Genomic DNA, 15,276 nt, shown 5'->3' with positions numbered 1-15,276 from the left:
AGTGTTTGTAATGAAAATTTACAGGATGATTCCATATTTTTTTCCTCAGAATTGAGCGATTCCATAATTTATTCCCTGTGCTTGTTCTATAAATCTAACTGTTACTGGCCACCACAATTATTTTTCTTGATTTCTTTTAGTGTTTCTTAAAGCCAGAAAGTTGCCATTTGAAATGCCTTTAGTTTTTGGCCATGTCTGTGATCTGCTTTTTTTCTACAACAATAAACAACTGAAGGAACATCCTCAGGGACTGGCGATTCCATAATTGTTGCCAGGGGTTGTATCTCCAATGTGTACAGTGCCTTGAAAAAGTATTCATACCCCTTGAAAAGTTCCACATTTTGTCATGTTACAACCAAAAACGTAAATGTATTTTATTGGGATTTTATGTGATAGACCAACACAAAGTGGCACATAATTGTGAAGTGGAAGGAAAATGATAAATGGTTTTCAAAATTTTTTACAAATAAATATCTGAAAAGTGTGGTGTGCATTTGTATTCAGCCCCCCCACCCCCCACCCCAAGTCAATACTTTGTAGAACCACCTTTTGCTGCAATTACAGCTGCAAGTGTTTTTGGGGACGTCTCTACCAGCTTTGCACATCTAGAGAGGGACATTTTTGCCCATTCTTCTTTGCAAAAATAGCTCAAGCTCTGTCAGATTGGATGGAGCGCGTCTGTAAACAGCAATTTTCAAGTTTGCCACAGATTTTCAATTGGATTTAGGTCTGGACTTTGACTGGGCCATTCTAACACATGAATATGTTTTGATCCAAACCATTAGATTGTAGCTCTGGCTGTATGTTTAGGGTCGTTGTCCTGTTGGAAGTTGAACCTCTGCCGCAGAATCTTTTGCAGACTCCAACAGGTTTTTTTCTAAAATTGCCCTGTATTTGGCTCCATCCATCTTCCCATCAACTCTGACCAGCTTCCCTGTCCCTGCTGAAGAAAAGCATCCCCACAGCATGATGCTGGCACCACCATGTTTCACAGTGGGAATGGCGTGTTCAGGGTGATGGGCAGTGTTAGTTTTCCGCCACACATGGCGTTTTGGTCTCATCTGACCAGAGCACCTTCCTCCACGTTTGCTGTGTCCCCCACATAGCTTCTCGCAAACTGCAAACAGGATTTCTTATGGCTTTCTTCTTGTCACTCTTCCATAAAGGGCAGATTTGTGGAGAACACGACTAATAGTAGTCCTGTGGACAGATTCTCCCACCAGAGCTGTGGATCTCTGCAGCTACTCCAGAGTTACCATGGGCCTCTTGGCTGCTTCTCTGATTAATGTTCTCCTTGTCCGGCCTGTCAGTTTAGGTGGATGGCCATGTCTTGGTAGGTTTGCAGTTGTGCCATACTCTTTCCATTTTCGGATGATGGATTGAACAGTGTTCCGTAAGATGTTCAAAGCATGGGATTTTTTTTAATAACCCAACCCCGCTTTAAACTTCTCCACAACTTTATCCCTGACCTGTCTGGTGTGTTCCTTGGCCTTCATGATTCTGTTTGTTCATGAAGGTTCTCTAACAAACCTCTGAGGGCTTCACAGAACAGCTGTATTTATACTTCTGATATTAAATTTCACACAGGTGGACTATTTACAAATTAGGTGACTTCTGACGGCAATGGGTTCCACTAGATTTTAGTTAGTGGTATCAGAGTAAAGAAGGCTGAATACAAATGCAGACCACACTTTTCAGATATTTGTTTGTAAAACATTTTGAAAACCATTTATAATTTTCCCTCCATTTCACAATTATGTGCCACTTTGTGTTGGTCTATCACATAAAATCCCAATAAAATGCATTTACATTTTTGGTTATAACATGACAAAATGTAGAAAATTTCAAGGCACATGAATACTTTTTCAAGGCACTGTATTTAGCCGTTTGGATATCAGCTTTAAAAACAGAATGTAATCCATACTTTATTCTTACAAATACAATGCATTACATGCTATCTTTATTCTACTAACTTGGCTAATGACTGCTTAAAACAGCAAAATAATAAGATGTTGACTTCAGTGTTCCTGCAGCTACCAATCTTCAAATTCTGAAAACTGCTGCCCTCTGCTGTGTGAACTCAGTTACTACCATCCTTATAAAATGTTCACTAAGGCTGCTTTTTACACAAAGCGCCGGCCGTTAGCGCTAAAGCTTTAGCGCTGTTTAAGCGGGAAAAAAGTCCAGTTTTGTGGCACTTTTAAATCGCCTTTTCAGGGGCTTTGAAAGCGCTGCCCATTCATTCCAATTGGCAGGGTGTTTTGGCAGCGCTTCCAAGCCGCCCCAAAGATGCTGCTTGCAGGACTTTTCGGGAACGTCCTGTAAGCGCACCGCCCGAGTGTGAAAAGACACACTGGAATAAATGGGAGGCAGTTTTCAGGCGCTTAGCAGAGGCTATTTCCAGTGTGAAGCTGATCTAAGGGCCCTTTCACACTGTGGCGGGGGCGGCGGTAAAACGCCGATATTGTAACGGCGCTTTACCGTCGGTATTCGGCCGATAGCGGGGCGGTCTTACCCCCCGCTAGCGGCCGAGAAAGGGTTAAAAACCACCGCAAAGCACCTCTGCAGAGGCACTTTGCCGGCGGTATAGTCGCGCTGTCCCATTGATTTCAATGGGCAGGAGCGGTGAAGGAGCAATATACACTCCGCTCCTTCACCACTCCGAAGATGCTGCTAGCAGGACTTTTTTTCCCATCCTTCTAGCGCACCACTCCAGTGTGAAAGGGGCTTTCACACTGAAGACACAGCAGCGGCTGTTTCGGGTCGGTTTGCAGGCGCTATTATTAGCGCAATAGCTCCTGCAAACCGCCCCAGTGTGAAAGGGCCCTTAGTCAAAAGCAAAAAAAAGAGAGATGGAATCAGGCTATTAAAAGAAAAAATATAGTTCCGAATAATAATCAATCAATAACAAACCTGCAGCTCTTCATCGGTCAGATTTTCCCCAAGCTCCTTTGCAACTCTTTTAAGATTTTTAAAAGAGATCTTTCCAGTTTCATCGTCATCAAACAACCGAAAAGCTTTCAGGATCTCTTCTTTTGAATCTTTTTCGGCCTGGAAAAAAAAGGGGATTTTTAAATTGATGGGAATTAATGATTCATATGTGTACTTGCGCCCTGCTATGTGTGCCCTATTTTAAAATGAATATGATATATATATATATATATATATATATATATATATATATATATATATATATATATATATATATATATATATACATACACACACACACACACACACACACACACACACACACACACACACACACAAGAAAATGGTGCACTTTTTCTGTGAATACATAAATAAATCCCAAGTGAAGTGATGAATAGCAAAGGAAGTGGGGAAAAAAATATAAAATATACAAAAAATATAAATACACAATATAAAGATAAAAAAAGTCCAAAAAAAAAAAAAAAAACACAACACACAAAATCAATAAAAAAAAAAAAGGAGATGAAAAAAAAAAAACCCACATAGCCACCACCGATACAATGTTTAAAATGGCCGCTCACCTCTAGGTATGACCAGTGGTGTACCAAGAGGGGGGGCAGGGGGGCGGTGGTCCGCCCCGGGTGCCGCACATTAGGGGGGTGTCAGTCCAGGGGTGTGCCATTTGAGAGGAGATCGCAGCAGGGCTGTCATAATGAGGAGCGCCCCTGCACTTTTCCAGCTTTGTAAGCATCAGAAGTGCATCGGGTCGGCAGGGGGCCCAGCAGTGTGGGGGAGGGGGGCTGCCTGTCTCCCCAGTCATCCAATCAGGCAGGCTGTCCCTCGGCGATCTTCAATGTCTCCCGAGGTAGCTGGAGTTGGTGGGCGGAGCCGGAGGGGCGGCTGCCTCCTCCACTCCTCCCAAAGACTCGTTCACTGGCTGATCCTGGAGGAGAAAGAGTAGAGCACACAGGAGCTACGAGAGTCTGCATCTGCAGCTATGCTGTAAGTGAGCACACTGTCACTGTATACAGCCCTAACCTGCCCCTATAATACCCTATACAGCCCCTATAATACCCTATACTGCCCTAACCTGCCCCTATAATACCCTATACAGCCCCTATAATATTCCTATACAGCTCTAACCTGCCTCTGTATACCCTAAACCACCCTAACCTGCCCCTATAATACCCTATACAGCCCTAACCTGCCCCTATATACCCTAAACTACCCTAACCTGCCCCTATAATACCCTATACAGCCATAGCCTGCCACCATAATACCCCATACCAGAGCCGGTACAAGGGGTGGGCGGGAGGGGCGAGTGCCCTGGGCAGAGTGTGAAAGGGGGCGGGTTCAGGGCCGTCTTAAACACAGGGCAAAAGCAGCTGCCCCTGAAGCCCGTGCTGCCTTAGAATAGTTCTCCCGGTGTAGCGGTCACGAACACAGCTGTGCCGTCCTCCCCGTTTGCTCTCCCGGCCGGGCTAACACAGGCGGCCACACTGACAGGGGAGGAGAACAGCTGCGGGCTGTGTGTTTAAGTACAGACTCATCCTGCTTCTCCCTCTGTCAGGAGCTGCAGGATCGGAGTGGCTGGCCTGTGAGAGGGAGTGAGGCAGTGCGATTGTCCATGCTCCCCCGTCCCGTCACCCCCCTTCAGACTTCTATAGCACAGAACAGAGTGAAGTGTTCTGGCTGTATGCTACAGATCTGAGACTGCGTGTTGGAAAAAGAGCGCACACACATACCAGAAAGGAGCAGTGTCGCGGAGTGAGGATGAGAACTGTGAGAAGGAGGGGGAGGAATTTGTGAAAAGAGGTGAGAACTCATTAAAGGGAGGAGTACAATGGTGGCTGTGGACGGACGTGGGGGGGGGGGGGTTGTTTACAGAGGGGGTTGTGTGGACAGGGGGGTATACAGAGGTGGCCATATAAGGGGGGTATACAGAGGTGACTATAGAAGAGGGGGTATACAGAGGTGACTATAGAAGGGGGGGTATTCAGAGGTGACTATAGAAGGGGGGGTATACAGAGGTGGCTATAGAAGGGGGGTACACAGAGGTGGCTATAGAAGGGGGATACACAGAGGTGGCTATAGAAGGGGGTATACAGAGGTGGCTATAGAAGGGGGGTATACAGAGCTGGCTATAGAAGGGGGTATACAGAGGTGGCTATAGAAGGGGGGTATACAGAGGTGGCTATGGAAGGGGGGTATACAGAGGTGGCTATGGAAGGGGGTTATACAGAGGTGGCTATGGAAGGGGGTTATACAGAGGTGACTATGGAATGGGGTATACAGAGATGGCTGTGGAAGGGGGTTATACAGAGGTGACTATGGAATGGGGTATACAGAGATGGCTATAGAAGGGGGGTATACAGAGGTGGCTATAGAAGGGGGGGGGGTACAGAGGTGGCTGTGGAAGGGGGGGATAAAGAGGTGGCTTTGGAAGGGGGGGGACACAGAGGTGGTTATCTGAATAAGTTTTTAATCTGCTGTGTCTATATGTGTATAAGCCACATTTCTTTGTTTTATGTATTTCTCCAGTATTGCCTTGTAACTTGCAGAACTATGTTAAAAAAAAACTTAAAAAAAAAAAATCCGTGCCATTGTGACGACATATATTGTCGTGCGCTGGTTGGCAAGTGGTTAAAGACGGTCCTGGGCGGGTTGTTAGCAGGCATAATAGTAACAATACTGTGTGTGGGGGGTCATGTAAAGGGCGAAATACTGTGTGTGGGGTGATAATTGAATTTGTATTGTTTTAAGTATATTCTTGTTTTGAAACGACATTGATTCTTTCTTAAAAATGGGGGGGGGGGGGCGCAGTTTGCCATCTTCGCCCTGTGCACCAAATGGCCTTGTCCCAGCACTGCCCTAACCTGCCCCTATTACACCCTATACTGTCCTAACCTGCCACCATAATACCCTATACTGCCCTGACCTGCCACCATAATACCTTATACTGCCCTAACCTGCCATTATAATACTCTAACCTTCTTAAATTGAGCTGCAGTCGTGGCAAATCACATACTGTCGCTCGAAAGAAGCTCCTGCTCCTTTTTAAGCGACACGCTCCGTGCTCTGCGATTTTGTTGGGGGGGTGCCAGAAATAGGATCCGCCCCAGGTGCCAAATGCCCTGGGTATGACCCAAGGGTCAAACAACGCTCAAATGAATGACTGATACATCTCCAAGACCATGGTTCTCAACGTGACTCCAACGATGTATGCGCGGTCAAAGGGATGCCAGATTACCGCTGTAGATCCCAAACAATCTGCACAGACCCACTCCAAAGAGAGCGTATATCTCTTGCCCAGCAGTCACTCTCCAAGAGGTTTCCAGAAATTACAGTAAAATTATTGGACTAAGTGGATATACCAGTCACGTTGAGAACCATGGTCTTGGAGATATATCAGTCATTCATTTGAGCGTTGTTTGACCCTTGGGTCATACCTAGAGGTGAACGGCCATTTTAAACATTGTATCAGTGGTGCCTATCTCTGTTTGATCCCCTTTTTATTGGAGAGCATTATCCTAACTAGATATATTATTTCTTCTATCAAGATCTGGATCCATTTTGTGTTTTTTTTCATCTCCTTTTTTTGATTTTGTGTTTGGACTTTTTTTTCTCTTTCTATTGTGTATTTATATTTTTTGGATATTTTATTATTTTTCCCCACTTCCTTTGTTATTCATCACTTCACTTGGGATTTATGTATTCACAGATTAAGCGCATAATTTTCTTGTTTTGCATTCTATGCATTAAGGTGAAAAACCTTTTATGGTGCAGCTACCTCCCCAGAGCCCCCCTTTTACTTACCTGAACCCAATCTTTCCAGCGAGGAGAACGAGCCCAGCAGCTTAAGCCATTGTCTCGGGGCCATTGGCTCCTGCTGCTGTCAATCAAATCCAGGGACATGGGAGCCTGGGGGCGGGGCCGAGTCCTGCTGTCTGAGTCAATGGACGCAGCAGCAGGACTCGGGAGCGCGCCCCCCCGAGTGCCCCCAAGGAAAGCGGCTCTCCGTGGGGGCACTCAATGCAGAGGAGGAGCCAGGAGCGCCGCCGGGGGCACCCCAGAAAAGGTGGATCGGGGCCACTCTGTGCAAAACCCTTGCACAAAGGAGGTAAGTATAGACAGGTTTGTTATTTAAAGAAAAAACAAAAAAAAAAACAAATCTTTACAATTACTTTAATGCAGCTGAGAAGGGAATGTGAGAAAGGAAAAAGGGGTCCCCGTGCAATGGACCGTGTATTGTGAGGATGGATATGTATATTGGAACTGCTGCCTCTACCAGTTACTTCCACTAGGTGGAGTATGATGTTTGGAAAGAAAGGAAGGAGTAGATATGGTGCCGTTCCAAACCTGATGGAGTTCAGGTGTGTGCAGCTCCCTTAAATGGGAGGACAAATATTAGGGTGGAGGAAAAAATATGTAGTGTCTGTGGAATGGGTTTCTACTATCCAAAACCAGATGAAAAATAGATGAAAATAAATGAAAAATTAATAAATAAAACACAAGTAAACCTTCATGTAAAAACAGATAAATTAATTCCTGATTGTGACAGGCTGAGTGCCTGGCTTATTATAAAGTGCAACACCCCCTTTTATAAATGATGGGTGTAATTAAATATGTGAACAGGTACAGTACCTAATAATTAATAATATGCAATGATCATATATATGCAAGTTTAAACAAATATAAAGTGCTAGTGTGAATAAACATAAACAAGTGAACATGTGACTGTTATATGCATTGAATTATAAGGTGCTGTTGTGCTATTGAAAAGATCCGTTCTGGTGGGCTCTTCAATAAGTGAACATATAGTGCGTGCCTTATCCGTGCTCTTATAGTGACTGCACTCATCAGATCCTTCACCCCCTCTTGGGGTCCCACACCTCCACAGTATATGCCACTGTGTAGCAATGCAAGGTAACTCCGTCCTTATTGTTGATTATGGGAAGATTCCATTAGAGAAAGAGGGAGCCCACATAGCGTAATACTGTATAAAAAAACTCTGCTGTCCTTTGCTAGCAGTGTTAGTTTATATTTATTCACACTAGCACTTTAAATTTGTTTAAACTTGCATATATATGATCATTGCATATTATTAATTATTAGGTACTGTACATGTTCACATATTTAATTACATCCATCATTTATAAAAGGGGGTGTTGCACTTTATAATAAGCCAGGCACTCAGCCTGTCACAATCAGGAATTCATTTATCTTTTTTTTACATGAAGGTTTACTTGTGTTTTATTTATTAATTTTTCATTTATTTTCATCTATTTTTCATCTGGTTTTGGATAGTAGAAACCCATTCCACAGACACTACATATTTTTTCCTCCACCCTAATATTTGTCCTCCCATTTAAGGGAGCTGCACACACCTGAACTCCATCAGGTTTGGAACGGCGCCATATCTACTCCTTCCTTTCTTTGAGAAGGGAATGTGATCACTTAAACACATAAAAATGGGAAAAAAGGTATATATAATTTTTTTTTTAAATCTACACCAAAATGTTTTGCCTTTCATTTCAATTCGAAACTGAATGGATTGTTTTACAAGGTGATTGTAAACAATCACTTTAGGGCCGGGTTCACACATATGTGGTCATGGTTTCAGTGCGGCAGTCTGGTACGTTTCTGTTCACCAGTTCAGGTGCGATTCGGGTGCAAAATTTTTACCTGAAATTCCACCTTAACCAGATTCAAAAACACACAGGACCCTTTTTGAAACCGCACCGAAGCTGGTTCACTCAGAATCTGGGGCAGCTGTGCATAGTAACCAATCAGCTTCTAACTTAGGTTCTAATTAGCTTTTGGCAATAAGGATGGGTTCACACTGGTGAGACAAACACTCCAACATTGGGAGCTCCTGTCGCATGACGTGTGACAATCAATGTTTCCCTATGGGAGCCATCTTAACTGGTCCGACACAAGTCAGTCCGACTTTGAAAATGCTCCCTGTACTACTTTGGTCCGACTTTGATCATGGGTTCCCCCTCCAAGAGCATACTAGGCCCTTGGGTCTGGTGTGGATTTTGAGGGGAACCCCCTACGCCGAAAAAACGGCATGGGGGTCCCCCCAAAATCTATACCAGACCTTATCCGAGCACGCAGCCTGGCCGGTCAGGAAAAGGGGTGGGGACGAGCAAGCGCCCCCCCCCCCCCGAACCGTACCAGGCTGCATGGGGACAGGCCCTGCGGCCCCCCACCCCAAAGCACCCTGTCCCCATGTTGATGAGGACAAGGGCCTCTGCCCGACAACCCTGGCCGGTGGTTGTCTGGGTATGCGGGCGGGGGGCTTATCGGAATCCGGGAGCCCCTTTTAATAAGGGAGCCCCCAGATCCCGGCCCCCAGGGTTGTCGGGAAGAGGTCTTTGTCCTCATCAACATGGGGACAAGGTGCTTTGGGGTGGGGGGGCTGCAGGGCGCCCCCCTTCCCCAAAGCTCCCAACCCCTCATGTTGAGGGCATGTGGCCTGGTACGGTTAAGGAGGGGGGGGGCGCTCGCTCGTCCCCACCCCTTTTCCTGACCGGCCAGGCTGCGTGCTCGGATAAGGTCTGGTATGCATTTTGGGTGGACCCCCATGTTTTTTCAGCGTAGGGCTGTTCCCCATAAAATCCATACCAGACCCAAGGGCCTGGTATGCTCTTGGAGGGGGAACCTATGCCATTTTTTTCATTTAAAATTTGACGTGGAGTTCCCCCTCAAGATTCATACCAAATACAGTGCCTGGTATTGGCAGAGATCCAAGTCGGATCCCTGTTCATTGAAAGTCGGACGTATGTTGGCTTCAAGTCGCAGGGCAAAGTCGGATCCAAAGTAGGATGGCTGTTGTGTGAACCCGGCCTAAACCTAGAAGCTGATTGGTTACTATGCATAACTGCAACTGATTCTGTGTGCACCAGCTGTAGTAAATCCCCCCCTTTGTGTTCTGGAAATGTTTTCTCTCCTCCTTGAAGTCAGTATGTAGAACTCACCATCTTCTGGGTCATTGAAGACAGGAAATCACTGAAGCTGATTTTGCCAGTCCCCGCCTTATCAATATCTGAAATCATCTTCTTTATTTCCTCCTTCTTTGGCTCAAATCCAAGGGCTCGCATGGCAACCTGCAATGGTTCTAAAATGTTAGCATTCCAGGGATAAACTGATCTCCTATGCTTACAATCATTCATGCAAATACTCACATTTTAAAGCCTCAATTAAAACAGTGAAATGCATCCACAGCTTCAACAGAAAGCAGGCAAACTACTGTATAATAATTTATCACTGACAATTTATCACTAATAATGCCCCACTACGATGTATTGTTCTTCTGTTCACAACTTACAGCTGTGCAATGGAGCTTAGCGCCTCTTAAAGGCATGCTGATAGTCGGGGCTGTATGTACAGTATCATGGATGCATTCATGGACCAATGCCTGAGACAGCAGGGTAAAAGGGGAAGCACCAAAATTTACAAAATAGGATACATTTTCTGTTACACTGATCACCTCTGGGTATTTATAGATGAATGCAGCAATAGAACTTAGGTGCAGGAGATGTGGAGAAGAGTCAGAATCTTCATGGTTCAGAAAAAAGAAACCATCTCTCCCTTTCTCTTTTTAGTTCAGACAAGAGGCAAAAGTTAAGGAAACCATTATCATGCAACGTACATACAGTGCATCCGGAAAGTATTCACACCACCACTTTTTCCACAATTTGTTATGTTACCGCCTTATTCCAAAATAGATTTGATTCATTAATTTTCCTCAAAATTCTACAAATAATACCCCATAATGACATTGTGAAAGAAGTTTGTTTGAAATCTTTGCAAATTTTTTAAAAATAAAAAACGAAAAAAAAATATATATATCATATGTACATAACCCAAAATTGAGCTCAGGTGCATCCTGTTTCCACTGATCATCCTTGAGATGTATCCTCAACTTGATTGGAGTCCACCTGTGGTAAAGTCAGTTGATTGGACATGGTTTGGAAAGGCACACACCTGTCTATATAAGGTCCCACAGTTAACAGTGCATGTCAGAGCACAAACCAAGCCATGAAGTCCAAGGAATTGTCTGTAGACCTCCGAGACAGGATTCTATAAAGGCACAGATCTTGGGAAGGGTACAGAAAAATGTCTGGAGCATTGAAGGTCCCAATGAGCACAGTGGCCTCCACCATCGGTGAATGGAATAAAAAAAGAAAACAAGGGGTTCAAAAAGGACCCCCTGAGCGGACTTTAGAGGCACAACAAACCTGAAAAAGCATAATCAAAATAACAATATATACATTTTATTAAATATAAATGCATACAGTACAAAGACATTGACAAAAGGTAATAAAAGATCATCTATATAAAAAAATACATGATACAAGCCCCGATGATCTTTTATTACCTTTTGTCAATGTCTTTGTACTGTATGCATTTATATTTAATAAAATGTATTATATTGTTATTTTGATTATGCTTTTTCAGGTTTGTTGTGCCTCTAAAGTCCGCTCAGGGGGTCCTTTTTGAACCCCTTGTTTTCTTTTTTATGACATACAATTTATACGGATGTGGCCACAGGAGTGTCTCTTTTTTCTATTTTTTATCCGTAAATGGAAGAAGTTTGGAACCACCAGGAGTCTTCCTAGAGCAGGCCGCCCGGCCAAACTGGGCGATCTGGAGAGAAGAGCCTTAGTCAGGGAGGTGACCACGAACCCGATGGTCACTCTGACAGAGCACCAGCGTTTCTCTGTGAAGAGAGGAGAACCTTCCAGAAGAACATCCATCTCTGCAGCACTCCACCAATCAGGCCTGTAGGGTAGAAAGGCCAGACCTGAAGTCACTCCTCAGTAAAAAGGCACATGACAGCCTGCCTGGAGTTTGCCAAAAGGCACTTGAAAGACTCTCAGACCATGAGAAACAAAATCCTCTGGTCTGATGAAACAAAGATTAAACTCTTTGGCCTGAATGGCAAGCGTCATATCTGGAGGAAACCAGGCACCGCTTATCACCTGGCCAATACATGCCTTAAGTTACCATCCCTACAGTGATGCATGGGGGTGGCAGCATTATGCTGTGGGGATGTTTTTCAGCGGAAGGAACTGGGAGACTAGTCAGGATTGAGGGAAAGATGAATGCAGCAATGTACAGAGACATCCTTGATGAAAACCTGCTCCAGAGCGCTCTGGATCTCAGACTGGGGCAAAGACTCATCTTCCAACAGGACAACGTCCCTAAAACACACAGCCAAGATAACAAAGGAGTGGCTACAGGACCACTCTGTGAATGTCCTTGAGTGGCCCAGCCAGAGCCTAGACTTGAACCCGATTGAACATCTCTTGAGAGATCTGAAAATGACTGTGCACCGACGCTCCCCATCCAACCTGATGGAGCTTGAGAGGTTCTGCAAAGAAGAATGGGAGAAACTGCCCAAAAATAGGTGTGCCAAGCTTGTAGCATCATACTCAAAAAAAGACTTGAGGCTGTTATTGGTGCCAAAGGGGCTTCAACAAAGTATTCAGGAAAGGCTGTAAATACTTATGTACATGTATTTTTTTCATTTTTTAATTTCAATACATTTGCATTGTATTGTCTGTAGAATTTTGAGGAAAATAATAATAATTTAATCCATTTTGGAATAAGGCTGTAACATAACAAAATGTGGAAAAAGTGAAGCGCTGTGAATACTCTCCGAATGCACTGTATCCCATGAGGCACCAGGATCCCTCCATTTACTAACGGAGGAGCATTAAGGTAAAAAATGTTTAGGTGTCAGCATCGCCCCCTAAACCCCCCTTTACTTACCTTGGGCCCCTTTAGATCCAGCGCCGTGCACGTCCGCAGATCGTTTCTCCCCTCACTTCCGGGTCTCGCTGGGTTTGCTGGGGCACGGGGAGCCATTGGCTCCCAGTGTTGTCAATCAACAACAGTGACGAGGGAGCGGGGGCGAGGCCGAGCCCCACTGTCTGTGTCAGACAGAGAGGAGGGGCCAGACCAACACAAAGTGGCACATAATTGTGAAGTGGAAGGAAAACGATAAATGGTTTTCAGCATTTTTTACAAATAAATATCTGAAAAGTGTGGCGTGCATTTGTATTCAGCCCCCCTGAGTCAGTACTTTGTAGAACCACCTTACGCTGCAATTACAGCTGCAGGTCTTTTTGGGGATGTCTCTACCAGCTTTGGACATCTAGAGAGTGAAATTTTTGCCCATTCCTCTTTGCAAAATAGCTCAAGCTCTGTCAGATTGGATGGAGAGCGTCTGTAAACAGCAATTTTCAAGTTTGCCACAAATTCTCAAATGGATTTAGGTCTGGACTTTGACTGGGCCATTCTAACACGTGAATATGCTTTGATCTAAACCATTCCATTGTAGCTCCGGCTGTATGTTTAGGGTCATTGTCCTGAATGGAAGGTGAACCTCCACCCCAGTCTCAAGTCTTTTAAAGACTTTAACAGGTTTTCTTCTAAGATTGCCGTGTATTTGGCTCCATCCATTTTCCCCATCAACTCTGACCAGCTTCCCTGTCCCTGCTGACAAAAAGTATCCCCACAACATGATGCTGCCACCACCATGTTTCACGGTGGGGATGGTGTGTTCAGGGCAATATGCAGTATTAGTTTTCCGCCACACATGGCATTTTGCTTTTAGGCTAAAAAGTTAAATTTAGGTCTCATCTGACCAGAGCACCTTCTTCCTCCTGTTTGCTGTGACCCCCACATGGCTTCTTGCAAACTGCAAATAGGACTTTTTATGGCTTTCTTCCAACTATAGCTTTCTTATTGCCACTCTTCCATAAAGGCCAGCTCCTCCAGAGTTACCATGGGCCACTTGGCTGCTCCACCAATTAATGCTGTCCTTGCCCGGCCTATCAGTTTAGGTGAACGCCCAAGTCTTGGTAGGTTTGCAGTTGTGTCATACTCTTTCCTTTTTCAGATGATGGATTGAACAGTGCTCCGTGAGATGTTCAAAGCTTGGGATATTTTTTTAGAACCTAACCCCGCTTTAAACTTCTCCACAACTTTATCCCTGACCTGTCTGGTGTGTTCCTTGGCCTTCATGATGCGATTTATTCACTAATGTTCTCTAACAAACCTCTGAGGGCTTCACAGAACAGCTGCATTTATACTGAGATTAAATGACACACAGGTGGACTCTATTTACTAAATTAGGGGACTTCTGAAGGCAATTGGTTCCACTGGATTTTAGTTAAGCGTATCAGAGTAAAGGGGGCTGAATACAAATGCATGCCACACTTTTTTCAGATGTTTATTTGTAAAAAAAATTTGAAAACCATTGATCATTTTCCTTCCACTTCACAATTATGTACACTTTGTGTTAGTCTATCACATAAAATGTGGAAAATGTCAAGGGGTATGAACACTTTTTCAAGGCACTGTATGTATGATGCATGCATATTCTTAGCGCCCAAGTGCATACCTACATTTATCAACATTAAACCTAATTTGCCACATAGTTGCCCAATTAAACTGCATTGAGGTCTGCTTGTAAATTGGAGACATCCTGTAAGAACGTTATTCCACTGCAAAGCTTAGTGTCATCTGCAAACACTGAAATGGTACTTTTAATATATCATTTATAAAGATATTAAAAAAATAAGGGTCCCAAAACTGAACCTTGGAGTACACCACTGATAACCTTAGATCATTCAGAGTATGAATCATTAACCACTACTCTCTGAATCCGGTCTTTCAGACAGTTTTCTATCCATTTACAAACTGATCTTACCAAGCCGTAGACTTTACCTTACACATTAGCCGTGTGTGGGGAACTGCGTTAGACACTTTTTCAAAATCCAAGTATAACACGTCCACAGCCACCCCTCTGTCCAAGATTTTACTTACCTCAAATCAAATCAGAAATCAGGTTTGTTTGACAACTTCTGTCTTTCGTGAATCCATGCTGTCTGTTGCTTAAAATAATTTTTCCCCAACAAGAACTCATCTATTTGGTCTATTATTAAACTCTCCAGTATCTTCCCGACTATAGAAGTTAAACTAATGGGTCTATAGTTGCTTGGTGAAGACTTTGATCCCTTTTTAAATATGGGCACCACATTGGCCCTACGTCAATCCAGTGGTACTATTCCAGTTATTACGAGTCCCTAAAAATTAGAAACAATGGCTTTGAAATCACAGAGCTCAATTCTTTTAGGATCCATAGGTGTATGCTATCTGGTCCAGGTGCTTTATCCACCTTTATTTTTTCTAAATATTTCTGGACCATATCACTTTTGAGCCATTGTGGATCATTTGGGGGAGTGTCAATACCCTTTATGGACTTGAGCTCCTCTATGCTCCTTTGTATACACAGAGCTGAAGAAAGTACGTAATAAATGTGCCTTT

The 15,276-nt window shown here is 44.0% G+C and overlaps 1 protein-coding gene across 3 annotated transcripts in view; it reads right to left on the bottom strand.

The window, feature by feature from the left end:
- CETN2 (centrin 2) overlaps window positions 1-15,276 on the bottom strand; it is a 77,566-nt gene that overhangs the window by 6,368 nt on the left and 55,922 nt on the right. For all 3 annotated transcript variants that reach the window (XM_073599104.1, XM_073599103.1, XM_073599105.1), the window contains exons 3-4: window positions 9,915-10,043; window positions 2,914-3,051 (exon numbers count right to left, since the gene is read on the bottom strand). In XM_073599104.1, coding sequence (XP_073455205.1) covers window positions 2,914-3,051; window positions 9,915-10,043 — 267 coding nt within the window. The remainder of the gene's footprint in view (window positions 1-2,913; window positions 3,052-9,914; window positions 10,044-15,276) is intronic.

The sequence above is a fragment of the Aquarana catesbeiana genome, linkage group LG09 (genome assembly GCF_042186555.1).
Source record: "Aquarana catesbeiana isolate 2022-GZ linkage group LG09, ASM4218655v1, whole genome shotgun sequence".
NCBI classification, from domain to species: domain Eukaryota; kingdom Metazoa; phylum Chordata; class Amphibia; order Anura; family Ranidae; genus Aquarana; species Aquarana catesbeiana.
Note: the sequence above shows the minus strand (reverse complement) of the source record. Positions and strands in the feature narration are given on the sequence as shown.